Source organism: Solanum tuberosum, unplaced genomic scaffold (assembly GCF_000226075.1).
Source record: "Solanum tuberosum cultivar DM 1-3 516 R44 unplaced genomic scaffold, SolTub_3.0 scf00004, whole genome shotgun sequence".
Taxonomy (NCBI): Eukaryota; Viridiplantae; Streptophyta; class Magnoliopsida; order Solanales; family Solanaceae; genus Solanum; species Solanum tuberosum.
The window spans coordinates 4,273,783-4,300,719 of NW_006238930.1; the positions used below are offsets into that span (position 1 = coordinate 4,273,783).

The 26,937-nt window shown below is 33.5% G+C and overlaps 3 protein-coding genes across 4 annotated transcripts in view; 2 read left to right on the plus strand and 1 right to left on the minus strand.

Annotated features, from left to right (window-relative positions):
* Positions 1–1,607, plus strand: part of LOC102587423 (uncharacterized) — a 7,956-nt gene extending 6,349 nt beyond the window's left edge. The window contains exon 4 of the mRNA XM_015308117.1: positions 295–1,607. Coding sequence (XP_015163603.1) covers positions 295–310 — 16 coding nt within the window. The 3' untranslated portion in view covers positions 311–1,607. The remainder of the gene's footprint in view (positions 1–294) is intronic.
* Positions 1,608–4,173: 2,566 nt separating this feature from the next.
* On the plus strand, positions 4,174–15,945 carry LOC102592949 (transcription-repair-coupling factor). Its single transcript, XM_006338687.2, has 14 exons — positions 4,174–4,913; positions 5,721–5,946; positions 6,309–6,554; positions 7,383–7,517; positions 8,472–8,596; positions 8,830–8,969; positions 9,106–9,176; positions 10,766–10,927; positions 11,987–12,073; positions 12,298–12,471; positions 12,920–12,964; positions 14,699–15,055; positions 15,204–15,588; positions 15,707–15,945. Exons 1-13 carry the CDS (start codon positions 4,306–4,308, stop codon positions 15,303–15,305), a joined length of 2,478 nt encoding a protein of 825 aa, XP_006338749.1. The 5' UTR covers positions 4,174–4,305; the 3' UTR covers positions 15,306–15,588; positions 15,707–15,945.
* Positions 15,946–17,577: 1,632 nt separating this feature from the next.
* Positions 17,578–22,331, minus strand: LOC102587753 (DNA cross-link repair protein SNM1). 2 transcript variants are annotated; one of them, XM_006338751.2, is made up of 9 exons: positions 21,849–22,331; positions 20,509–20,689; positions 20,148–20,387; positions 19,919–20,063; positions 19,400–19,534; positions 19,259–19,325; positions 19,076–19,153; positions 18,873–18,925; positions 18,120–18,703 (listed from the first exon to the last, which is right to left on the minus strand). In XM_006338751.2, exons 1-9 carry the CDS (start codon positions 22,090–22,092, stop codon positions 18,605–18,607), a joined length of 1,242 nt encoding a protein of 413 aa, XP_006338813.1. In that variant the 5' UTR covers positions 22,093–22,331; the 3' UTR covers positions 18,120–18,604. The 2 variants fall into 2 exon arrangements, with proteins under 2 accessions (XP_015163383.1, XP_006338813.1); XM_015307897.1 differs by lacking the exon at positions 19,400–19,534 and having other exon boundaries at positions 17,578–18,703.
* Positions 22,332–26,937: the final 4,606 nt, after the last annotated feature.

Genomic DNA, 26,937 nt, shown 5'->3' on the forward strand with positions numbered 1-26,937 from the left:
TGTTGAGATATGAGCTGATGATGAAGCAAGGAGAGTACAAGTTAAAGCTGTTAGTGTTAATAAAGGGCAGATTAGTCTTTTCCAACTAATTAGTTATAACTAACTTTCTGTTAGTAGATTCTAGAAGTTAGTTACACAATGTAATAGGAATTAGCTATAAATACTAGTCTTACACTGATGTATTACTTAGTCTTTGAACTCAAACAATGAGAGTTTCTCTTCTTCAATGTTAGCTCCTTGTTAATGGAGTTTTACTGTTAATTCTACCTGTTTTCACTTACGTTCAATTTGCAGATATTTTTTCTCCTGAGCCCATTTTTATCCTTCAAGATATGGGTGAAGAAGATGATGCTTCCCTAGCCACTCAGCCAAGAAATCTTTTACCAACTGAAATTAACATTTGTACAGTGCTTACTGTTGATGAAGATGTGCAGCTCATAGACTCTCTCAAAAAAAAGTATGATGGAAAAAGTTTCCATGGAGGTGGACAAAGCAACATTATGAGGTGTTCGATCTCAAAGGTGTTTTTGCAGGCTGTTGATCTTCTTCAGAAGGATTTTCTTACCCTTTTTGAGTCTATGGATATCAAAGATCACATAACCATGATCCAGGAGGCAGATGTTACTTTTGCTGCTCTGAACCACTTAGGTGTTGATCGCCAACATTTTAGTGAACGAGTGAAGGCTTTTATTTCTTCTGTATCAGCACTGGCTAAAATTGAATGCTCTATATCCAGTGATCAATGTTTTGAAACCCTTGTTAATCACTGGATTTTGGAGAAATTAAAATTGGATGAGCTTTCTCATGTTCATTTTGAGGCAATTAATGTTTCTACTCTTGCTGAGCAACACCGTCTAAACCTTAAAACTGAAGCTTCTGTGGTTAGAGCCAGGCTTTCTCAAATCGAGGCTGAATTATCCCATTGTGAGGTGGAGAACTCAGCTCTGTGGTGCAGCTTGGAACATATCAGGGAAGAGAAGAAAAAATCTGAGTAGTGTCTTTCGATTGCATTCAAGGAGTTGGAGAATGCTCAAGAACTCAGGAAACAGAGAGAAGTGGAGTGAAATGTTGCAACGACAATATATGAGACAGCAAAAGCTATGCTTTGTGAATAAATCTGGTTACTATGTGTGCTTTGTAACAATGATGACGTATAGGGGGGGTGCAAATCCTGTATGGTTTCAGTTTGCGAGATACCTTTGTGTCTACTTCACCACCATGATGAATTACAGAAATCTGAAGTGGTCCATAGTTTCTGATAAATAACTGATTGGTGGTGATATGGTAATCAAATTTTGCATTTCGAGTGCGGTTGCTTGGAACAGGATTGTGGTGGTCATGACTCCATTTATGTACATTGAACTGTATGAGCTAGGGGACAGAGAGGGACCATTACTCTTGAAAGTGTATATTTGGGTTTGTGTTTTGTTACGTGTTATGAAGCTTTCACCAATCCTTTATCCATAGCAGCAGATGTATTCACTTGCGCTATTGTGTATTGTGCTATGTGTAGATGTACTCTTCCGTCTTTCGACAAGAACTAGACCAATATTTGTACATACTTGGATCGACTTTCCAACTTTCATACATTGCGTGCACTAATGTAATAGCCTCTGTAAACTGTATTTTTATTGTGTGCAGAAGAAGAGTAACTCTCTTTATTTGATCATCTAAATCATGACATCTTCAGTTATCCATGTAGCCATTCGTAGGCACATGTTTGTTTCCAGAATAGAAAATGTACCAATCCATTTACTTTAGAGTTTCTTTCCTCTTTTAGTTGCTACTTGATATATATTGGGAGTTGCCATTAGTAGTGTAGACCAGAAAGGGAAAGTCGTGCTTTGCATGGGCCCAATCATCATTATTTGAAAATTCGTAATATTTATTTGTGGTACATTTAATTTTTTAAATTCAATAATTTTATTTCTAATAATAATATAATATTAACGATATAACATTAATATTCAAAATAAAAAGTAATTTAACATAAAAAGATGGACAAATAAATAAAAAAATTAAGTTTATAACATTGTAAATATTTGCTACACTTAATTAAGTCGTACTTATTTAATATGTTTTTTACACTAAAAATTCATTTATGTAGATTAGGTTTTCTTATAATAATCATCATTATTTGGAAATTAGTAATGTTTATTTTGTGGTACTTTTAATTTTTAAATTTAATGATACTTTTTTTTCTAATAATAATATAATATTAACAATCTAACATTAATATTCTAAATAAAAGATGTAATTTATAGATAAAAAATGGACAAATAAAGCAAAAAATTACGCTTATAATATCGTAAATATTGCTACACTTAATTAAGTAGTACTTATTTAATATTTCAAAAAATTATTAAATACCTCTATTACTTGATAAATAATTAAATTATAATGGAGCAAATAGAGACCTTTTCTTTCCGAAAATATGTTGAAGCTACTAGTTCTTGCAGGAACCCACATGAAAAAGAGATAAACTACAGAGGAGGTGCCTTTTTGTCTATTATGAAACATGTTCATACAATATAACATATAGTACAATTAGGGGAGTTTGATTACTGGTTAGAGTTACGCAGAGTTTAGTTATATAGGTATTTGTTATGCAGGATTTAGTTATGTTGGTATTAGTTATGCGAGCATTAGTTATGTATGCATTATTTAGTTATGTAACGATTACATTACATGAATTATTAACTATTGAATATTGATTTTGATATAAATTAATATATATTATTTACAAATAAAATAAGTAAGCAAATAGTATAATTTCTCCTTTAAAAAAAATAAAGAAAGGAATTTTCTCTATACTTAACTAGGAATTCTGTGTTTTTTTTCTCTTTATTTTTTTAATGTTTAAAGCTTATAAAAATAAAATACTATTAGTATATTTCAAGTACATTATACTATTCTATTTTATAATGTAAATTTCTATCAATATGATGCATGTGTTGTTTGTACATTTTTAGTATATCAAATTTATAAATTATATGTTAATTCACATTCTAAATAAAAATTTAATACATGATAATTAAATATGTGGATATATTTAGTAATATCTAATGCGAATATATAATTAGCATATGCGCTATCAAAATTATACATTCATATTCATAATATTAATAAATATTTATATTTTGATTTTAAATGAAAACAAATAAAAAGTTGTTTGTACAAAAAAAATAAGAAACAAAAGTAGTTGGGAAAATAGAATAGTTATGTAAAGTTTTTAATAAAAAGGATTTAAAAATAAATTAATAAGGATAAATGTGTAATTTATCTTTTTAATAATGTATAATTAATACCCATATAACTTATTCCACATTCTATCCTGCATAATTTATACATAGTTTCCCTCATAAGTTATGTAAGTATTAATTATGTAGGATTACAAAAAACGCAACCAAACACTGTATAAAATTAATACATGAGTAACTTTTATATAATATTTAGAACTTATCAATCAAACATAATATAAGTCATGTTGACTTTTCAACCTAATAAAAAACTTTTACCAAACATAGTAAAATTAATACAATGTTTTATACATGAATAACATGCCCTCTTATACCGTAACCAACGACCCCTTAAAGCTTAAAACTCTCAAGTGGAAAGCCTTAAATGACTAAAACACCCCTTAATTCAATTTTATCTAAGAAATAGACACGTCGATAGTGTACTGGCCGCTTAATGTCTAACTACCACTTATATAATAAGAGAAAATCAACACATAAACTTTGCTGATTTTTCTTATGTAACTTGATATATTTTTTATGTCAGAAAGGAAAAAGAAAATCAAGAAATCTTCTACTCCGTAATGATTTGCTATGGAAAGAAGATGTGAATTTGATCCGATGTTATTATGAAATCATTAAGATACACATTAAACATGTACTATTTAGTTTCTAATTAGTGTGTTGATTGGTATTTTACTCAACTTAAAGTATTACTCCTTTTCAATTCAATTTGTTTGTACCAAAGTTTTCCTAATAGTAGACATACGTGAAAAAATTAAGGAGTTATGAATAAAGTTCGTATTTTAAAAAAATATACTCCATTATTTATTTATTTTTTTTGCTCAAAACAGACTTAAAAGAACAAAAAAATTGAATACCTGCATTCTTTACCCGTGGAATATATATTTCTTTTTTAAAAAAAAGCGGCGTGGGCGTCAGTAGTACATCACGTTTCGAGGGAATAGATAATGTGGAAAACCCGACGTTTCATTGATGCATATGGTGGGTAATTAAGCTTTGCTTTGAGAAATTAGAACAAGTCTTGCTCTTACTAGTTTATCCATCCATGGCTGCAAAGGCCTCCCTCTTCTTCTCTCCCTCGGAGTGCTTTCTCACAACTCGTTTCTGCAAACTCTTCCCCACTACTCAAAAACCCTCTTTTCCCTCTCCTTCCTCCTCTTCTATTACCTTAACCAATGTCCTCAATGCCGATGCTGTATATACCAAATTGCCTCCCCGACTACGGAATGCAAGACAGGAGCAGGAGCGAGACGCCATTTCTCTACTCAACGAGCGAATTCGCCGGGAGCATGCTAAGAGAGATCACTCCCCTCTTAGACCGGCCATGGATTCCGAGGAGGCTGATAAGTACATTCAGCTCGTGAAAGAGCAGCAGCAAAGGGGCCTCCAGAAGCTCAAAAGCGACAGAGCCAGACAAGGTGCTCCACATGATGCAGCTCAACCTACTTTTAGCTACAAGGTGGACCCTTACACTCTCCGTTCCGGCGATTACGTGGTCCACAGGAAAGTTGGAATTGGACGATTCGTTGGCATCAAATTTGACGTTCCAAAGGATTCCAAGGAGCCTATTGAATACGTCTTTATTGAGTACGCTGACGGTATGGCTAAATTACCCGTTAAGCAGGCATCTCGTTTGCTCTACCGTTACAATCTGTAAGTACAACACTCCTTTTTTATTTACCACCTTGTTATAGATTTGTATGCAGTACTTGTAATTCCTTGCAAAACTACTTTTTATTACCATTGACTTCATTGTCCCAAGCTCCTGAGCTTATTGAGCCACAACTTATTACACTGCTGGTCAATTCCCCTTTTAGTATTTAAAATTATGCAGTAGTGGAGAAGATTTTTGCATACTCACCAATACGCATACTGCTTCGATCTCCAATACAACTTGAAGGGGCATTCTTTTCAGTTCCTAATAGAGGGCATAGCTCTGACAAAGAATCATGTGCTGTCCAATTCTCAGCAATAGACCATCCCCCCAAACAATAGGCAAATTTCCTTAATACTAAAGGAATTTTGATTTTTCAAGTATAAACTTTGCGTTGCACCTCTCGATCTAAGCAATTTCTTGAATTAACATTTTTTCCGGTTAGGATGATACTTCCTCACTAGATCACTTAAAATGCATTTTCCATTCAAGTTAGCCTCTTTTCCTTAGTCACAAGCTACCTGCTTTCCAACCCTTGTTAGTCCAGCATGCTTCTTCGTGCCAAGGAAGTAGGCATCTAGCGGTGAGATGGGGGTCTGATTCTCGTTTTGGAAGAAATAAAATTATTGATAGAGAGAAACACGCTTTGCCTTTTATTATCCTTTATCACCACCCTTGGAAAGACTCTCTTGAGTTATGAATAACCGTGGAGCCAAGGGAAACCTGGAAATGTCATTTATTATCAATTCGTGTGCCAGAGAGAGAGTCTAGATTACTATTTGATTAATGCTTTTTTAATTATTCAGCCCTAATGAAACCAAAAGGCCACGGACTTTGAGCAAGTTAAGCGATACTAGTGCATGGGAGAGGAGAAGGATGAAGGGAAAAGTTGCAGTTCAGAAAATGGTTGTAGATCTAATGGAGCTATACCTACACAGGTTAAAACAAAAAAGGCCTCCATACCCAAAGACTCCAGCTATGGCTGAATTTGCATCTCAGTTTCCTTTTGAACCCACACCGGATCAGAAACAGGTTTTTAATTGTCTCTTCTGTATCATTTAAATTCTGACGTCCACCTGCATGCCTTCTTCCGCAAAATATCAGCTGTTGTTGGTTCTTTCCATGTGTATAGTTTAGCTGCAATTGTTGTTTTTCATCCAGTTGGTTCAGCAAGACATATATGAAAATTGTAACAACACAAAAAAATAACAGTGTTTTTGTCTTGCCACATTCTATTCAGAATAACTTATTGCTTCTCATTGTGCGGAAAGTGTAGTTATCCTGGGACATTTTAGTCAGAGTAACCTATTGCCTGAAAAGTTCAATCATTTTTACTGGTTTACCTATAATGGAAAACCTCTTTTGTTTCTTACAGTTTTGAATTCCAATGACAGGCTTTCTCAGATGTAGAAAGGGACTTGACAGAGAGCGAAAATCCAATGGACAGATTAATTTGCGGAGATGTTGGTTTTGGTAAAACTGAGGTTGCACTGCGTGCCATCTTCTGTGTAGTCTCTGCAGGGAAGCAAGCTATGGTTCTAGCACCAACAATAGTTTTAGCTAAACAACATTTTGATGTTATCTCAGAGAGATTCTCAAGATATCCTAACATAAGAGTTGGACTTCTTAGCAGGTTTCAGGTGCATAACTTGATTTTTATCAATACGTTGCTGATGCCTAAGAAGCACTTTCTACTTGAATGTCTACTCTTCATCATTTGAATAGTAGGTGGTTTTGTAAAAGAATGTGGTTGCGCCCGACCTTTGATGTTAAATATTTGCTCATAATGTTTTCTTGCAAAACCTATCTTCTCACATTTCATGATTTCTTAAGATTAGCTTTCTTGACAATAGGTCCATGGCAAGCAAAAATATCTTAAGTTCATTGGAGTGCCTTATAATAAGGGATTCTGTTGATATACTTCCATGAAAGTTAAGCTGACATAGATGCATTAAATCTTATGTCCATTGAGGATTTTATGCAGTTTGAGATCATTTCCCAAATCATGCTTAATTGATTTATTTATTTTTCTATAAGGGTAACTTGTATTCATATTAAAAAAAGACTTAGATCAAACAGGTTCTTTGCTGATTGTTATTTATTTCGAACTTACATAAATTTAAAAAAAATCACCTTGTTGAAATGGTTTAATATTATTTAATATATGTATACTCCTCTTAATTATTGTCTGCCTCTTTGATTATTAAGAAGAAAAACCAAAAGAATGACCATTTAAATATGCAAGGAAGTGCACCAAACTAGAAATGATGTCTTCTTCTCTTTCTTTTTAGTATTTTCCTTCCAAAATCTGAGTGGTTATGGTTCTCAATGTGAACTTCTTGAATATGTTATTTTAGTTTTAGTTCTTTGGTGTTGACACTGTTGTTCACCTTGTCCAAGTAAACACCATATCCTTATTCAAAGTCCTAATTTTAGCTTTCTTTGCCACCAACTTTTGCTCACTCAAGACCAAGTCAGAGAAAGAGGAGTACTTGAGTATGATTAAAGACGGACGTGTGGACATTATTGTTGGGACTCATTCACTACTTGGCAATCGGGTTGAATATAATAATCTGGGTCTACTTGTGGTTGATGAGGAACAGGTATTTCCAGATATCTAAATGCCATTATATTTTGGATTTTCTTTATATAACTGTGGTATCGTGGCCAAATTGCGCGCACCTTGACTAATCCCACGAGATGCCACCTCCCACCAGCAACAAGCACCATATACCAGGTAACTCTATCCACCCAGGCTAGGACAAATGGGAAAACCTAGTGTTCCTGTCTCTGCTGGGATTTGAACTTGAGACCTCATCATTCTTAACCCAGTACATTGACCACTAGGCCACACACTTGGGTGCCATCATATTTTTTGATTATTTTCTTGTCATTTGCATCGAAAGGAAGTAATGTTTCAAATTTAGTCATGGATGAAATAGGTTGGTTACTTCTGTGAGTAAGGCCTTATAACGAGGAAAAAGTATGTGTAAACTCACTCTTTCTAATTTTTTGTTTCCCTTATATAAATCAATCTCATTGATCTAAAACCTGATAATGCATTCTTCGTTTGATCTATAATAAGGCCAACTATGACTATTTTTTCTTATTATCCCGTGTTTATAAAAAGCTCAAAAGAAACTTTATCCAAAACCCAAAAATGAAAAAAGGTATATTAGCCTGAATAAAACCATGAAGATTCAAGGGAAAGGTGTATTAGCTTGTTAGATGGGGCAAGCCTAGGGTGCTATTTCTTTCTTTTGATAGGGTCCCATGATGAAGTGGAGGGTTATGGCCAAGCTGGTGTTCATTTATTCACGGTACTAAGTACTAAGTTTTCTCGTTATCACTTAAATGGATAGTAAACTGAATTTGTTGAAGAAGATAGTTAACCCTTAACCTTTCCCTGTTAGTGTGTGTGTGTGTGTGAGAGAGAGAGAGAGAGAGAGTGTTTGTGTGCGTCTTTGTGTGTGAGTGTCTGTCTTTTGGACATCCTTCATACCTATAACCGATTCATCATATTTGATCTCCCTCTGAATTACTCTTTGTCCTTTCAGAGGTTTGGCGTAAAACAGAAGGAGAGGATTGCTTCATTTAAAACTTCAGTGGATGTACTCACACTTTCAGCAACGCCTATTCCAAGAACTCTATATTTAGCATTAACTGGATTTCGTGATGCTAGGTAATACCACCGAGTTTGTTTCAATTTATCCAAGCCCTGGATGGCTGTGATGAAGTATCCACTGTACTGTTGGGCAATCCAGCAGCTGAAATTGGGTATCATTCATTTAGCTGTGTCAATGTTGGCTAGATTTGACTAATTGTGAAGTTACCTTCAAGTCAATGTTTTGCCTGCTCAATTTTTTTGACTGTTTTGCTTTTTGGCTGCCTTCATTTTCTTTTCCACTCTAACAGTTTGATCTCAACACCGCCTCCTGAGAGAGTTCCGATAAGAACGCATCTTTCAGCTTACAGTAAGGACAAAGTAATATCAGCTATCAAGCATGAATTGGACCGTGGTGGCCGAGTTTTTTATGTCTTGCCCCGCATTAAAGGTAATGCATTCTGTGCCTTTTATGCACATTAATTGTGAGTAGCATTATGTAATTTGGTGGCCAGGCTGTAGAGGAGTTTGCTGAAGTTCATCCATTGTACTCGTTGTAGTTACATGGGTTTGTCTATTACTTGCAGGTCTTGAGGATGTTATGGAATTCTTAGAACTGGCATTTCCACATGTTGAAATAGCTATTGCTCATGGAAAGGTAATTATGGGATTTAATGAGTTGGCTTTAAGTTCTGCAATTGAAGGTCAATCAATCAATCATTTGATCAATCAACTGTGTGATACCCTGTGACTTAAGCTGTTATGGAACTCTTTAAGCTTTCTTCCATAGCTTCCGCATTTACTAAACCTTGTTCTTCATTGAAGTTCTCTTCTGGACTGTCTGGTGCCTTTTGACTAAGCATACATGAATCTAGGAAACTTTATGAGGCAGAACATCATAAGAGAGGAATTGAGAATTGATTTATCATATGGGAGTAAAAATTTTCGGGTATGAAAGTCAAACGCTTATTGTTCATAGGTCTTATGTTTAGTGGTACAGTTGGAGGGTATATTTAGACCTTTTGAGATAGTCCAGGGGCATTTTTGGCCCTTTTCCGTACAACTTACTGAGATTAAACTAGTCACTGCAAATTATTTAGTATTGGAGTGAAATGGGCCTGAAGAGAGCAGAATAGATGATTCATGTATCCAACTCCAATTGACTTGGAACTGAAACGGGGTCGATTGATAGATTGATTATTCTGGTGGGACAATATGTTGAAAATTACTTTCAGTTACTGTAATAATTTTTAGCATAATAAGTTGTTAGGTTTAGGGTAAATTTGAAATTTAAATTTCTATTAGGTTGTTTTAGTTGTTGAGTTAATTTAGCTTTTTTGAATTTTTGTTGTAAAGATTTTCTACGGATTATGTTTTTAAGTTGGCTGCTCAAAGCCCTTGTAAAATTATGGAGAGACATTTTCAACCCTTTTTGTTGCACCACTTCAAAAAAACCACCACTTCCGGGATCTATGAGTTCTTCTAAAGAACTATTTTTAACCCGTTAGGGCTAGTTTTAACCCTTCAAGGCTAATTTCAACCCGTGCTTATTTTCAACGCGCCGATTATTTTCAACCAATACCAATTTTTAACCTATTTTCAACCATGACAAGCAACCATCACTTTTTCAATACCCCACAAATTTTCACCGAAGAAAATTATCAAATTTGGTCTGTGAGAATGAAATGATATTTTGAAACCTATGATTTATGAGATGTTGTAATGGAAGAAAGATCCTTACAAACACTCCTTGCAGGTCCTATCACTGTCCAGATGAAAGAACTTTCAAAAGAGTTTTCAAACAAGATAAGATTATTGAGGGTGTTTTTTAAGTACAAAACCAAAAGAAGAAGAAGAGGAAGATCAATATAAAAAATTGTGCAAGTTTAATTATGGATAGATGTTTTCAACCCTTTTTTGTTGCACCATATTTAAAAAAAAAAACCAACACAATAATGAGAGCAAATTTCTTTAAAGAGTCATGTCACCTTGTTGCAACAGCAATGGTGGCTGATATTACATATTCTGTATCACTGGTACTAAAGTAGAGTTTAAGTTATTGGTGCATTTGTTCTTGCTATTGCTCTAAAAAGTTTATGCTTTTTTCATAGTATTAAACTTTGATAGAATACTTATGTTCATTCAGTCTTTAGACATAATCTAAGATATGAACTCATATTTACATAGCATCTACACTGCATTATTCAGTTCTAGTGGTCTCACATGCCATTTCATCTTTTTTGGCAGCAATACTCAAAACAGCTTGAGGAAACTATGGAAAGATTTGCACGGGGAGATATTAGAATTCTTATATGTACAAACATAGTAGAAAGCGGCCTTGATATTCAAAACGCAAACACAATCATCATTCAAGATGTTCAGCAATTTGGACTTGCACAATTGTATCAGGTTTTTACATTCTCTTGCCTAAACGAACAGCAAGATTTTGGTGTCATGTTGTTTTCCATCCCTATTGGTAGTTTTTTCCTCCACTGTTTCAGTTACATTAAACCAGGAAGCAAATCATTTGTTTTTATCTGTTGAATTTTCTTCGGCATAAGTGATAGAAACATAGTTTATTTTGACGCAGCCTTTTGTTCAATTTTACATGAATTTGATATTCCTTGACAACATGTGCTGTTTTCCCAGCTCTGAGTTATATAGAATCTCCCTGCTTCCTTAATATACCTGATTAATCACACTAGACAGTTAATGGTGCTAAAGGAGAAAATTTACCTTTTGGGATAACTTAGGTAGCTGGGGTTTAGTGTAGCAAGTATTTGTTACATTCGAAAACTCCTTGTAGTCTTGGGATTACTTGAAGTTCAATAGCATATAAAGTATTATTTTCCTTGTAGTGGCATTTCAGTCAAGCTCAGATTTTTATGAGACAAGGAATTGTTACAGAGAGAACAAATGTCGTTGAACCAGCCTTTCTGTGATATTTTGTGAAGTCTTCTCTTGTTTCTTTCATGAGGAATTTCTGGGGTTTGGTTCTCTTGTGATGTTAACCATGGGAAACCACTGGCCTGCTATTGCAGCTGTGGTGATGAAGTCAATCAATTGTCTTCTACTTAGTCAATGTAGTGACTTCAAACTCCAGTGAAGAAGCATCTTTTCTATCTTTACCAGTTTCTTTTTCATTGTATTGATTACTAAAGTTGATTGGTCAAAGATTTTCAGCCCTTAATTTCTTAACTTGGCCCCTGCCGCTGTTAGCTAAATGATTAACTTGTCTCTTAATAGCTTATGGTCGACACTGTAGATTTTGCAGTTAGATGTCTTTTAGCAGATTTTATGAGACTCATATCATGACCATGGGATAATCTGGACATGATGATGTGCTTCTGACAACTCCATATCTTTACTTTGCAGATTCTTAGCTATTGTTGTTATTGATTGTTATAATTTGAATTGCTGTGACTTCTATACTCTTTCTAATTCCTACTCCCTCTTTGATTATTGTAGTTGCGTGGAAGGGTCGGACGGGCAGATAAGGAAGCTCATGCACATTTATTCTATCCTGACAAATCACTTCTTTCAGACCATGCACTAGTATGCTCTTTTTCCTCTATATTTTTTTAATGACAGGATATGTAGGAGATGGTTCATATATTCTGTCTTCTTGCCTTTATTCTGGTAATGTTGTGGTATTTTCCAACAGAACAGGGGTTCTAATTTATCAAGGATGAATTCCATGATATGCATGTTGTGTGAAGTTATTTGCAGAAGATTGATCTTTATTATGGCTGTAACATGGCATTCATTTGACAATTTAGGAGAGGCTTGCTGCTCTTGAAGAGTGCTGTGAACTTGGTCAGGGTTTTCAGCTTGCAGAAAGAGACATGGCTATTAGAGGATTTGGCAATATTTTTGGCGAGCAACAGACGGGGGATGTCGGCAATGTGGGCATTGATCTATTCTTTGAGATGTTGTTTGAAAGCTTGTCAAAGGTCTGTTTGCATCATCCTTTTATTCCATTAGTACTGGTTACAAAGATAAAATTCACTGGTATGTGCCTAAGATAGGATTGGTTTCTGCATGCTATCCTCCCTTAGTTTGAGATTATGATATTTGTATGCATCAATAATGCACCTTTCACCCTTCTGGGTGGCCTAGTGGTTTGGGCTTGGGACTTCCATGTTGGAGGTCTCAAGTTCGAAACCCCTTGCCAGCGAAAGCAAGGGGTTTTGCCTTCTGGGTCGAGCTCGTCGCACCGGGCTTGCCTGGTGCGGGTTACCTCTCCTATGTGGTTTGCGAGCTATTGCATAGGAGCGGGGGTTTTACCTTGTGCGCACCCAAAGGGTAGCGGTTGCGGGTTTCCTTGTCATAAAAATAAAATAAAATAATGTAACTTTCAAAATAAAAGGTAATGAGATCTGTTATCTTATGTTATTCCAGGTTGATGAGCATCGTGTAATATCAGTTCCTTACCCTGCAATGGAGGTATTTAATGCTCTCTATATTTTCTATAAGTTGATACATTAATCGAGTACAAAATCCATTGTACGTCTGTGGTTGTGTCCCATTCTCCAATACCTAATCTGTGCTGCTCTTTTGAGGAACTGTCATTAATTGATTTTTAAAATGATTGGTTAGAATGTCAACTAGAGATATTCGGATCTTAAAATAGGAAAAATTTTGGGACACTATTTTGAATTAGTGAATGTTGAGTCATGTACAACCAGAATTTGCCTAACTACTATAGTGAATTATGAGCTTTTCATAAACACACCCAATTAGGCTTTCATTATGTTTTTATCGTCGAAAGATATACTAGTCTACTATGGATCAGAAAGAACTTTATCAACTCCTTAACAGACAAGAATCACAAACTAGACTTGACAATCGAGATGCATATGCACGATCATGTTTTTTCTTTGTTCTTTCGGTAATTATGTATAAGTTGCAGTTATAAAGAACATATAAACAAGTTCTCTCACTATTATTTCAAAATTAAAGGGTGTCTTCTTGAGATTAGCTATTAAATATATGAAAAGTTCTGAAAGATTAGGTACTAAAGTATTCAATTTTCAGAGTGGGGTGAAATTTTTCAAAAAAATTCATTCCATCTCAATATATATGACCTGACTTGATGTATGTCGACTGTTAGGAGTAAAGTATTTGATCAATTAGTACTTTGGGTTTTGATAAAAGAGTGTTGAAAATAATAGTTTAAACACTAGGTGATTTCTTCTAATCTTGTTAAGTCTTGATGGACAGAGTTACCCGATACCTGTGCTGGTGGGGAGGTAGTAGGTACCTCTTGAAATTAGTCGAGGTACATGCAAGCTGACCCCAAACACCACGGTTATAAAAAAGAAGTATGGAAAAGTGAAGTTGTTAGTTTAAACGATGTGGCATCAAGTTTGAATTATCTAGGATAGCATCAATTAGATTATTTCATTTTGTTGGAGGAGAGGATTTTCAAGATTGTGAAAGTTGTCAACTATTTTATGTTGCTCCAAAAAAAAAAATATGTCAAGTGTTTTGGTTATATGGAGAATTAATTAAAAGTGAAAAAATAGTTAGTAATCTAGAGGTTTTTTAAGTAATTGGGCAATTATACGTCTTATATGAAACGTTAAAGGTATAAATCACTACGTTATTGCATGAAGTTTAAATAATTGTTAAAAGGGCACAAGAAAGAATGCAAGGAAACAACGACGAAGATAAGAAACTATACAGTAATAAATTATCAATCGGAAGACTGGAAGTCATGCAATATCTAGTTTCTTCAGTTGAGTCTCTAATTTACTGCCTTGTCATCGTCTCTTGCTTCGGAACATGTAATAAGAGTACTAGGTAGAAAAATAAAGACAAATTGCTTGGAATTGGAATGCATGATCAGGGAATTAAGCTGGGTTAGTTATCTAAATGTTGAGCATGACCTCACTGGTCCGCTAGGCATGTGACATGTGGAAACGGCTTCGTATAGGAAACTACAGTCTGGTGGTTCTACAAATAGCTTGTAAGAGTTTGTGTCTCCTGTTAAAGTTATTCTACTTTCATATCCATTATGAAAGATATAGCTTATAGTTTATCTGCTGAACTAATTCCATTGGCAATTGCAAATACCATTGTGAAAGATATAGCTTATAGTTTATCTGCTGAACTAATTCCATTGGCAATTGCAAATAATGGGTATAACCTTTCAAAATTCTTTCACTTCCTCTTCAGCTTGATATCAATATAAACCCTCATCTTCCTTCTGAGTACATAAACCATTTGGAGAACCCCATGCAAATCATCAATAGTGCTGAAAAAGCAGCTGAAAAGGACATTTTCAACTTGATGCAATTTACGGAAAATCTGAGGCGTCAGTATGGCAAAGAACCTTACTCTATGGAAATCCTATTGAAAAAGCTTTATGTCAGAAGAATGGCAGCAGATTTAGGAATTAGCAGCATTTATGCTTCAGGAAAGATGGTTGGCATGAAAACAAACATGTCAAAAAAGGTTTTCAAGTTGATAACTGATTCAGCAACTTCAGATATTCATCAGAATTCTCTGATATTTGAAGATGGCCAAATAAAGGTGTGGAATTGTTGATTTTACTGTCTTCTCTATACCTATACTAATGCACTAAGGTTGCATAATCTTCATTTGAAAGAAAGGGAAAAAAATAATGTGCAAGGCATGTTTTCCATATTTAAGTGGCTGTGTAATGATGTGTCTTATTCAGGCTGAACTGCTCTTGGAGCTACCTAAAGAACAGTTGCTGAATTGGATCTTCCAATGCCTTGCAGAATTATATTCCTCATTGCCGACCTTGATAAAATATTAGTCCTTTCAATGAACTGTGATTCTTACATCATCTAGTAGGCAGCCGCCACATGACCATTGCCCATCGCTATAATAGGGTCCTGGGGGGTGGTTTAATTAAGAGTGTTAGAAGCTTGTCTCTCATCAGCGGCAGTCCCCACATGTACAGTATGAAAACTTGAGATAGATCTGTATCATATATTCAAGCAGATTGTGTTAACCAACTGGCACTTTCCATTCCTCGCGGGCAGTCAATCTATATCAGAAGTAAAAGCCACGATGAGTGCATTGCCTTCTGAGATGAGGTACTTAACTTTTGAATTCAATGAGGTTTATCTTTGGTCTGTTCTTTTTATCTTTTCATTTTCTATTTTTACATTGTCTCCTAATCGTCGGAGACCTGGTTTGCTTTTCACTGTGCAGGATTAACAGAGTTGTTTAAATATAGGATATAGGATATATTGATGGACTATAAAAAATTAGGATCCTGAATAGGGGAAGAACACGGATCATATATTGTCTTTCACGTTCCCTGGGGCTGGATCCATGCCTCCTTTCTCTTTATGTTAGATGTACTCTTCGTGACATTTTCTTTCTTCTGAATTATGGCGCTTCAAGGAATTTGTGTTACATATTTATTTATTCAAAAAATTTGGGACAAATGTGATCATAAATTTAAGAGCTAATTTCAAATATATACAATAAAGTAATTTGTTTACAACAAATATAGTCATATTTTATTTACTTAAGAACTAGCCAAAAATGTCTTACTAAAAGTCATAGAAAGTTACATATACATGTGGTATTCACGGATTATACATTATGATATACTTAAAAAGCTGAATATGCCCTAACTATATATGAAATAGTGTACACTAACTATCCAATCTTGATCATCTCAAAGTCGAGCAGTTTCAAAAAATTAAATATGACATGTCTCGATATTTCGAGTATTTTAATATATAATTTACTTGAATTGATTTACATTGAATTTACAAAAGAAAAAACGATGGAAGAGATGAAGAATGAATAGCAACAAAAGAAGAAGATGATGAAGAAACATAGGAAGAAGAATAAGGAATGAATTAGCAACAAAAGAAGATCAGAAGTCGACGGCCAATTTTAGGAAATTAGAATAGCCTAATGGCCATATTAAGTAATTAGTAAAAATTGGGTTTAAAAAGTGGTAAATAAAGTTTATGGGCTGATATTTTGCATAATTTATCCTAAATTTTATTGATGCTTCTTATTAGCTAAAAATCACAGATAGATAATAAAGAGATTTAATGAGCTGAATGATTCATTTGAGACCAAAAAAGAAATACATTAGTTATGGACAATACAAATAAAAATAAAAATTGTCAATGATTCCAGGGTCTGGTCTAGTCCACAGAATGTCAACCGAAATGAATCCTACCTTACTGCAAAATTATTGTAAGATCACTAAGAAGTTTCAACAAAAGAAAATATTTCCATACTCATTTCAAGCTTAGTACACTTGATACTTACTACTTTCATGTATTGAGAAACAAAACTCTACCAAATATTTAATAGATAATAAAATATCTACTTCGAGTATTTGCAACATTCTCGAATTTAAAGGACCGTCTGAATTCTTATAAGATTTCTCTCTTCTCTAAGCTTTGGTAGAATATAAGAGCCAATGTCCAAAAAAATGACAAAATGCTTAATTAAGACTATGCAAAAATCTATTGTCATCAAAATTAATTTACACAAAATGCTATGATTTTATGCAATCGCTCGGCTTGTTGCTTGAGGTGCACAAAAAGGTGTGGTTGTTTGCAGAAGATGACAAGGTACAATCAGCGAGCAGCTCAATAATCCTATTTTCTATTTCTCCCTAATGAGTAATTTTACCACCAAATAAAATGGTATCACATATTTAAGATCACAAGTTTCAAAAGTCTTTAATTTTTTTTTTTAACATTTTTCTGCTCAATCAAACTATGTTACATTAGATTAAAAAACACAAGTATTTCTTGCACTTCTTATCGTTCTTTGCCAAACCACTTGGTTAGCTGTCAGCTATACAGTATTGATAAAATGTTAGTTTCTTCATAAGTCACAAAGATGAAACTACAGCTTTCACTGCTTTATTTGTTGGTCCTGATAGATAAGGATTTACTTTAATTGAATGAAGTAATGTTATCTCTTCATTAAATATATTTACCTGTAAGTTAGTGAAGGAGCGAGTAGCCTCTCCCTAATAAAGGGTGATGCAGCCGGCCGATAAGTACATTTACCCTGAAGCAATCATTAATCTAAAAGTGAAGAAGATGAAATGAAGTGTCCAATTATAACCTTAAGTGATCCTCAGATTGATCACCGTATCTGGTCTTGTAGGCAGCAATCTACATTTGGAGAAAAAGTTGAGACCCTGATGAATAAAAGTAGCCTTAAGAAATGCAATAGTTCGGATCGAATGAACAAAAAATACAGATTGTTGTAGACCTCACTGACATTGTTGTTTCTGTTGGTTGTAGACCAAAACGTCTCAAGAAGAAAGACCAAAAATTCTAATTTATGTCTTATCAATAAGGTACTTACAATTTATGGGAAGAGAACAGTACAATCCATCCAAAAAAGGACGGAGGAGAAGCAACATGCAACAAAACCAACAGACAGAAAAATTAGAACAGGTCAACACCCCTAAATTCCAGTCTGAAGAAGCATTTCTCATGAAAACCTAATCGATTTTGCTGCCTGCAAGACCAGAGATTGAGGAACTCGAAAAAGATTGAACAGAATTCTGGAAACACCTTCAAATAGATTGAGAAATTCTAGTAGTAATATTAACAAATCAAAAGCCAATGGGAAAGAACAACGTGAACTGAAAGTATTTAAAACAAAAGGTGAGATAGATGAGTATATTTAGGCAAGTAGAAAAGGCACCAATGTTTATGTAGTAGTTGAAAGATAACCAATTCTCATTTAGAATAAGTTTAGAAGGCCTTTTTTTAGCCTTTTGCTCTACATCTCCTTAATCAAACCCTATTTACAAATGAATGAAGCTCTAGGACATTGGTTGGACTTCTGAGTTGCAAAAAAATTGATTACTACGATAAATTCCTGGGATTTACAACTACCTTGCATGGAAGGCAATCAACAAGAATGGAGGCCAAGAGATTTTTGACTCACCATGCAAGCTTAATAGAGAGATTAAAAACATTTTTTACAACTGTATAACCACCACTGTCCATTCCCATTTCAATAACCTATCTAATCCACTTCCTAATCTTCAGAAGAATTAGAAAGAATAGAATAACCAAACTAGACAACTCCAGAAGAACAACTCCTCTTTCAGGCTTTCAGCCACTGCTGGAAGTATGATTGCATCTTGCCACGATTAACAGCATTTCCAACATTCACAGTAGGAATTATCTTTTCTGGCCTCAGAAACTGCAAAACCAAATATTTTCATAATTGGGATAGAGCAATATTTTGTAAAATTTCAAAGGGAACTAGCTCCAGAAGACTGAAACATCCACTTGATATTTCTAACAGTTGGCAAAGATGACATTAACTAAATATTCAAGAAGCAAAAAGAATTGTACAAAAACATCTTAACCTGCACAAATTCCTGCAGCTCTATGAAATTAGAATGCTCACTATATGGAACACCTGCAGGAAATTAATGCAGTAGAAGGGTTGATTCAATGCCTCAGCCATCTAGGAACCACAAAAAGCAGTCGTAACATTAAGTAAATAATACAAATTATAAATAAAAATATGTAGAATTTAAACCTCCCAAGAAGCACCTATTTATCTCACCATAAATAGTGATGTTGCCCTTAGAAGTGGGTTTTATTAAGTTTAGATTCTCCCCGATGGTCTCTGAGTAAGTCCAACCTTTATAAATGTAATGGTAACTGGTAAGGAACTTTTGCATGAAATAAGGGACAAAATCCACTAAAAGAGATGGGTCACAAGCTATAAGTAACATATATGAGTCACCTGTTGGTCGGAATGACAACATGCTAGTGTACTGTCCGTCTTGTGATGCCAAATAACGCTGCAGAATCTTGGGAAACATCAACAGAAGAAGTTATAAAAAGGAAAACCCATCAATCATCTAAAGAAGGTGCTCATGCAGACCTCAAATCTCAAGGATGATATAGGCAATATGTGCAAAGGTGTATCTTTTCCATTTGTTGACAGATTCTCAGAAATTCCAACCCAACCAAAAGATCGAAGAATGCGCCTCCTGGAGGCATTTGCATATATTTTTACCTATGAAATATTTATTATAAACCTGGTCAGCTAATATTTTGTATAGAAGTTCACTTTCTTATGCAAATAGACAGCATAAAGTTCAGCTTTATTGAGCACATCGTAGGCAAACTTGTAACAAATTGTTGCCTTGTCCCAAAAAGACAAATGAAATTTCAATAGTTTGGTGCCACATGGCATGCTATTCATCCAGAAGGAATTTAGAAACCTAAGTTATAGTAGCAAAGCAGTTTCATCTTCTGCAAAATGGTCAATGTATATTTTTTCTAACAACTCATTAGCTCTTAAGCCTTTGATGCCTTCGTAGAGTTGCTAGATATTCATCAAGTCATAATATGGATTAAAAACATAAAGATATCAAGAAATTCTCAGAATCTAAGATACCCCCAGTGCCTTGGAAATTGCAGAATACACATGTTCTTTTCCAATGCTGTATGCACCAACAACCACGATAGTTTTTGGATGATTATTCAAATATCTTCTCGTGACACCTACAACAAATTCCAAAACATCTTCTTTTGAAGGAAACCTGAAATAGATACCTCCAAGAAATTAACATCTAGCACAACTGTTAACAACATGCATCCACGACATAGAACAAAGAGAATTGCACCTGTACTTTGGATTGCAATATGTTGTGTCAAGGTAAAGTATATTAATACGTTGGCTTGCAAGAACTGGATATGATTGCATCAGCTTTGAAGCCCTAAAGTCTCCAGTGTGCAAGTAACATTGTCCATTTGGGAGACGGAAGTGAATGAGAGCAGCACCAGGACAGTGATTAGCATCAAGCATAGTAATTTTGATTCCATTAAGGCTGTACTCAGTACCTAATTCCAGAGGACAGATAAAACTGCAAAAGAATCAACAGAACCTAACTGCCCTGTACAATTGTTTGAGGTGGGAAGGAGTAAAATAACCCAAAAGAAATTTTTCTTGCTAATACACTTGACGAGGGGAAAAAGAGTCCTTACGATGGACTAACATAAAGACAGATTCTAAGCAAGCGAGCAGTGAGGTTGGTACAGTAGATAGGTCCATGTGACCATCCTTTGGTCAAGCCAATATAATGATCAGCATGGAAGTGACTAAGGAAATAGGCAGAGCAGCCTTTGACTGAACCATAGCAGAATGCATCAACAGTGAAGGGCGTTCCTGCATGAATGAAGGACTAGTAAAAAGTTGAATAAAAGCTGATTGAAGTAGTTGATATATGAGAAAATAATGAAAACCAGGACATAGGTTAATATCAGTCAAACAAAAAACATACAGAGCTTAGAAACTGAAACAACAAGGCATGTGCTTGGAGTTTTAGGCTAAATTCATCCCTTAATTATGGCCTAAATATAAGATACATCCTTGTATTACCTCATTGCACAAAAAATATCCTTGTACAATTTAGAAAGTTGCAAGTTTCCTCCTTCCATCCATTTCTGTCAAAAATCTCACGGCACAAAAACAAATATGCCAAGCACGTGGCTTTACCCTTAAATAAGGCTTCAAAATCTTGCAGTTTCTTTTGATGGGAACATCAAAGAATACCAAATTCACCCCAACACCAAAGAATGTTAAGTTTTATTAGTCCAGGTTTATGGCACCACTCCCCAGAAAGTATAAAAAAGTTAATCAATACTTCATCTTTCTCTTAACTTTAAATGGGAAATTATATATAGAGAGAGAGAGGTGAATTCAGAATTTAGAGTCAATATAATATTCAAATTTTTATGATACCAATGCAAATGAGAATGGTGCCTCTCCAGGATACCAAACTTTAGAAGAAGGCAAAAATAATCCTACTTTGGTTTTGTTTTAATCTATGTAGCATCCAAATTCTTCTTAATGTATTGTTAAATGAATGCAACATTGGATCTATTCAAACCCAAAATCAGAAAAGAAGATAAGAAAATTGGCAAATCTTTCTTACATTTCATCAAACACGTAATGGACATCTTAACACTGACTTAGAAAATCTTGGTTATATCTAATTGTTCTTAGGAAACTATAATTTCTTTCAGAATAATGACAAAAATGGCGAAAACATTTAACAATTAAAGCACTATAAGAACAAGAAAGAAGAGAAATTTTCAAAATGACAGATTCTAAATGAAAATTTCGTCAAAAAAGCTTTAGGTTATTTTAGAACTAAAAAGCTAAGTTTTTGAAGCCTCCTACTTGCTGGATCCTGGAGGTGGAAAACAATCAGGACTAGAGTGGGAAAAGTCACACATCTGGCACGTTCTTTTTGGTTGGTGTCGTTAGTTAAGAATAATGAGTAGAAGTAGAAAATGAAAAATATAGAGTATGGTGGTGGAACCTGCAATCCTCTTATAGAAGGGGCAAAGGCGCTGTTGGTTTTTGCGGGAAGCAAGAGAAGTAGCTGTGGAAGGTCGCAGATCAAGGTTAGGATTCTCAAGCCCCCACAGCTGGAATAGATTCTTCTGTGTCAGTCTCCTCCTTTTCTTGTCAGCGCCTCCCTCACAGCCGTCAACACTATCGGGTTGGGGTAAAAAGTTGTCGACATAAGAATCGAAATCGACCGTCTCTTTCAGCTTCACCATTTTCGATCGAAAAATCTCTTCTACTCAAATGGAGTTTTTCTTCTCATTTCTTTCTGATTCCAACGTGGACCTTTCTAGTCCTTTCCTTTTAAAGAAGGGCTCGAAAATACATCACTTTGGGCGGGGCAAGTTAAAAATTCAAATTTCAAGACAGCTTTGTTGAGTTTCATGATTTGTTTCTAGAATTTCACTTGCATCATTTCAAACTCAACGAATATTTTCAAAAGCTCCACGGTAGTTCCAAACACGGTCGTCTTAACCACTAGGCCACTAAAGCTATCGCTTGGGGCCCCATATTTTTTTGGCCCCCATTTTATAAAAAAAAAGTACATATACATATTATTAAAAAATGATATTAATTTTTTTAAAAAATAAAACGTGTAAGAGGTTTTATTGTTTTTCTTGAAAAAAATTATTGTTGATATTCTTAAGTATATGTAAATTGTTTTAATTGTTCTTAGAATTTATTCAATTTTTAATATGTCAACTAGAAAACATGATTCCGAGTTTGCAAAATGAGAGAAAATTATTATTGAAGAATTAAATAAATCTTAAAATAGAGCCCTTGATAGATTTTTAACAAATAAAAAATAGTGACATTGTTCCCGATATCAAGAACTCCTAAATAATTTAAAATAGTTGCATCCCTAAATATATATATGATCCAAGTCAATGGAATAATGTAGATACGAAATTCAGAGATCTATTAGTAGAAAAAGGACCATTTAGAATGACTGATATAAAATTTCTACAAGATAAATACGTACGACATTTTTCTACAATACACTATATTCAAAAATTGGTAAACAAAGAAAAGCAAGAAAGAAAATGATTAATCTACTCTAAAGATTTTGGATTAATTTTTTGTTTTTGTTGTAAATTATTTAGCAAAACTTCTATTATTTGTAATAGTATCTAGCTGAAGATAGTAATGATTGGAGAAATCTTAGTATTAAGCTCAAAGTCTAATGAAGTAAAGAATGAACATATTATTAATAATATGAGCTCGTGTATTGATTTAGAAATGAGATTGCAGTAAAAAAACAATTGATAAAGTTGTGCAGGAACAAATTGATAGCGATAAAGTGCAATGAAAAATGTATTGTCAAGAATTATTGACGTGTTCAAAATTCTTTGAAAAAATAATTTAGCATTTAGGGAAACAAATGGAAAGATCTATCAAGAAAGTAACGGTAATTTTTAAAGCCTAATTGAAATGAATAATAAATTTGATCCAGTTATGCAAGAACATATTTGAAGAATAAGCATGACGAAATTTATAGTCATTACCTTGGACATAATATACAAAGTGAATTATTAAACTTATTTGGCAAGTGAAGTCAAGAATAAAATTATTAAAGAGATTGGAGAAACAAAGTACTTCTCAAAATATTAGGGCCTCTCTTTAAGATTTGGCTTTAGGCCTCCACTCTTGTTGAGTCGGCCCTGGTTCCAAATGCACAAAAAAATCATTGGTAACTTCATGAATAATTGGGTAATTTCACGAATGATATCTAATTTCGGGGATAAATGTTGCCAGAGTTTAAACTGCACATTTCAACTCTATGAATTTCACTAGCAAAAGCTTCAAACCCAAGCAAGTTGTACTACAATTTTTTACGACATAACATTAAAAATTTAGAGCTGGTTTGGATTGGCTTAAAAATTGATCAAATCTACAAGTCATTTTTAGCTTTTGAAACTATTTGACAAAGTTAAAAATAACTTTAAAAAGTCAGTCATTTTCAATTTTATTTTAAGTTATTTTTATATTTGTCAAATACTTAAAAATAGATGTGACCAATTTTTAAGTCAATCAAAACACTCTCTTAGAATGACAATGCGAATATTTGCACAAATTAGGAAAAGACATAAATTTCCCTTTAACTTGTACCGAAAAGTCAGTTACACGCTTAAACTATCATGATGACTTATTACACACTTATACTATTTAAAAATGAATTTATTTACCCCTTAAAATTGACCTGGCAAATTTTTTTTTAAAAAAAAACAAATTATGAGCGTCAGATAATTATTAAAATTTAAAAAAAAACACATAATCTCCCTTATACCCCACCCCTCACATGTCTTCTTCTTCTTCATACCCCACCCTTCTCAATCTTCTTCACACCCAAATAAGCTTCAAATGCATCAGTGACAAGAAGCAATCTAATAACGAGTTATTCAAAAACGCATTTTTTTTACCCATAAACCTCCCAACAAGAAATCAAAATAGTACCAGGTGTGGATTTTTATTTGTCTTTTTCACATCATCAATGAGGTAAAATTTTAGGGGTTTCTCGGTCGCCGGAGCTATGGCGAGTTTTTTTGAGTAAACAAGATGAATGATCGATTGAAAAGGGGAAGAAAATTATTTTTCTATTATCCCTATCTCTTAAGAAACCTACATGACGAATATAGAAAAGGAAAAAATAATATGCCCAAATATGAAAAATATTTGCAATTGGAAGCTCGATTTTCATGGTCAATCAATGGAAGAAACTGTAACAATTTTCTTGTGGTTCATTTTGGAATGGAAGAAATTCTTCCACTCCACAAATCAGCTTCGAATTTTGGAAAGTTTTCTTGACGGCCGTTGTAGAAAGCTTCTTCTTTGCAATATGAAGATATAATTATTAGAGAATTTTACTAATTAATTGGTGTAAAATATAGTTAACAAAAGAAAAAACAAAAAAGAATATAAAAAAATTATAATTTTTGACATGGCGTTGATGTATCGCTAATGTGGCAGCGAGTGTAATACATCACATATTATAAAAGTGGTGTTACACGTCCTAGAATGGTATTAAATTCACTTTTAAGTAGTAAAGTGTATAATATGTCGCCATGATAGTTTAAGCGTGTAACTGACTTTTCATGATAAATTCAAAAGGGATTTTATGTATTTTCCTGCACAAATTGGATGATTTAAGACCCCATTTGAATTTTGACTAGTGAGAAATTACATCATGAGATGTATTCGTTAATAAGAAAATAATTGTATATCAATTTTTTTTAACTTACCTAAACATGAGATTTGTTTAATGATTAAAACAATAAACCAATGACTCCTAATAACTTCAATATAGGAGAAAAAAATGTTTTATTATTCATTCACAAGTAGTATTATGTTAAAATAATGCTAAATAAAATGCATAAAAATGATTCACAAGTATTAAATGTTCTGATACTCAAAGTTACTAGCTTTAACAACGTAGGTATTAAAAAACAAACTTTTTTGGTAGCTTGCCAGTTAAATACATCAGAGTTAGGATAAATATAGTTATTTATTATTTATTCCTCGCAAGTTAATTCGTTATAATTTTATTATCTAGTCAATTCAATATATGTTACTGTAAACCACATGTACAAATTCAATTGTATCATTTTAAGTTAGTAGTTGCCTATCTGTGTGATTGGTGCTTCGGCTTCATAACTGCATGCTAAAATTTTGGACTTCATTTAATTAAGAATGTTTCTGTTCAAGACCTTTTGGGACATGTTATAAATAAATTCTAAATGCAAGACTTTTGAGCTTTAGGGGTAGAGAAAAGTTCACAATACAAGATTCCTTGTTTTCTTTTAGATTTGAGTCAATACGTAAGTTCAAATCAATCGTTACAAATAATGTTTTTTATTATAATCTTTGATGTTCTTGTATTCTATTATATGAAGTGATTTTCTTATAGAATCTTGACACACATGGTATATGGATGGTTAACTTTGGATTTTAACTTTTTGTTTTCATGTTTGAATACATTTATGAAGTTCTAATTATATTGAGAATCTATTCACTATTTCTTTAATCGAAAGAGAAAAATTTTAGGGCAAAATTTTTCATTAGCTTGTTTGGTTTAAATCTCGATTTGTTTTAAGTACTCGAAAAAGGTTGTTGAAATTACTGATTGAACCAATAAGAAAAATATTTGGAAGACGTTCATGAGACTAAACGCTAACCATGTTTTTGCATATATATGTCTGCTGCCTATGATTAGTTTATTTTATAAAGTTTAGATTCAAGCGAAAGAAGTATCTAGACTTTAGAGGAATACTCCAATGGACTATTGAATTCGTGAACAATAGGACTTTAGATGTGACTATAAAAAAGAACCATATCTCAATAATAGTCTTGCTCTTGTCTTGTCTACTACCCTATTATCATATTGTTAATATCTTTATTTGTCAATGATTTGTTTACCGTTTATTCCTGGCTAGTTAATTTGTTATAATTTTATTATTTGAACAATTCAATTGACGTGTCCTTAAATTACATGTACAGATTTAATTGTATCGTTTTAAGGGTAAAAAGATTAAGTAGGCATTTGACTGTAAAAATCAAATATTGTTCATTTTTATTTGAAATTTTTGAAGTTGTAGTTTGAGTTGTGTTTGGTCGTACTTTTACATAGAATTTAGAATTTGAATGTACTTTTAAAAAAAAAATGGTTTATACCTCAAATTTCTAAAACCAACAAATCATCCAACCTGACTTGAAACATACAACTAAATTTGAAAGAGAGATACTCAATAAGCCAGATTTCATATCTTAAAAACCTTACTTGAAAGATAAAAGACAATTTAACTAACTTTTAAAAATAATATTTCACAATAGATAGTGACATAATGTCATAGATATACGAGCAACTACATGCTATTACACTTTATAAATCTCCGCTGCACATATGTCCCATTCATTAATTGTACAAACATAATCCTATCAACATAAATAAATATTTCATCAACTTTTGCTATGAATGATACAACAAGATCGAGAATAAGTCAAATTAAAAATTTAATAAACTCACTTATTTACTATATATATATATATATATATATATATATATA

Coding starts and splice junctions, on each gene's coding strand:
- LOC102587753 (XM_006338751.2), bottom strand. CDS start 22,092: ATGGTGAAGCTGAAAGAGACGGTCGATTTCGATTCTTATGTCGACAAC. Junction 19,154..19,258: donor GTTGTCATTCCGACCAACAG/GTGACTCATATA, acceptor ACATTTATAAAG/GTTGGACTTACTCAGAGACC. Junction 18,704..18,872: donor AGCTGCAGGAATTTGTGCAG/GTTAAGATGTTT, acceptor TTGGTTTTGCAG/TTTCTGAGGCCAGAAAAGAT.
- LOC102592949 (XM_006338687.2), top strand. CDS start 4,306: ATGGCTGCAAAGGCCTCCCTCTTCTTCTCTCCCTCGGAGTGCTTTCTC. Junction 6,555..7,382: donor GACTTCTTAGCAGGTTTCAG/GTGCATAACTTG, acceptor TGCTCACTCAAG/ACCAAGTCAGAGAAAGAGGA. Junction 10,928..11,986: donor GACTTGCACAATTGTATCAG/GTTTTTACATTC, acceptor TGATTATTGTAG/TTGCGTGGAAGGGTCGGACG.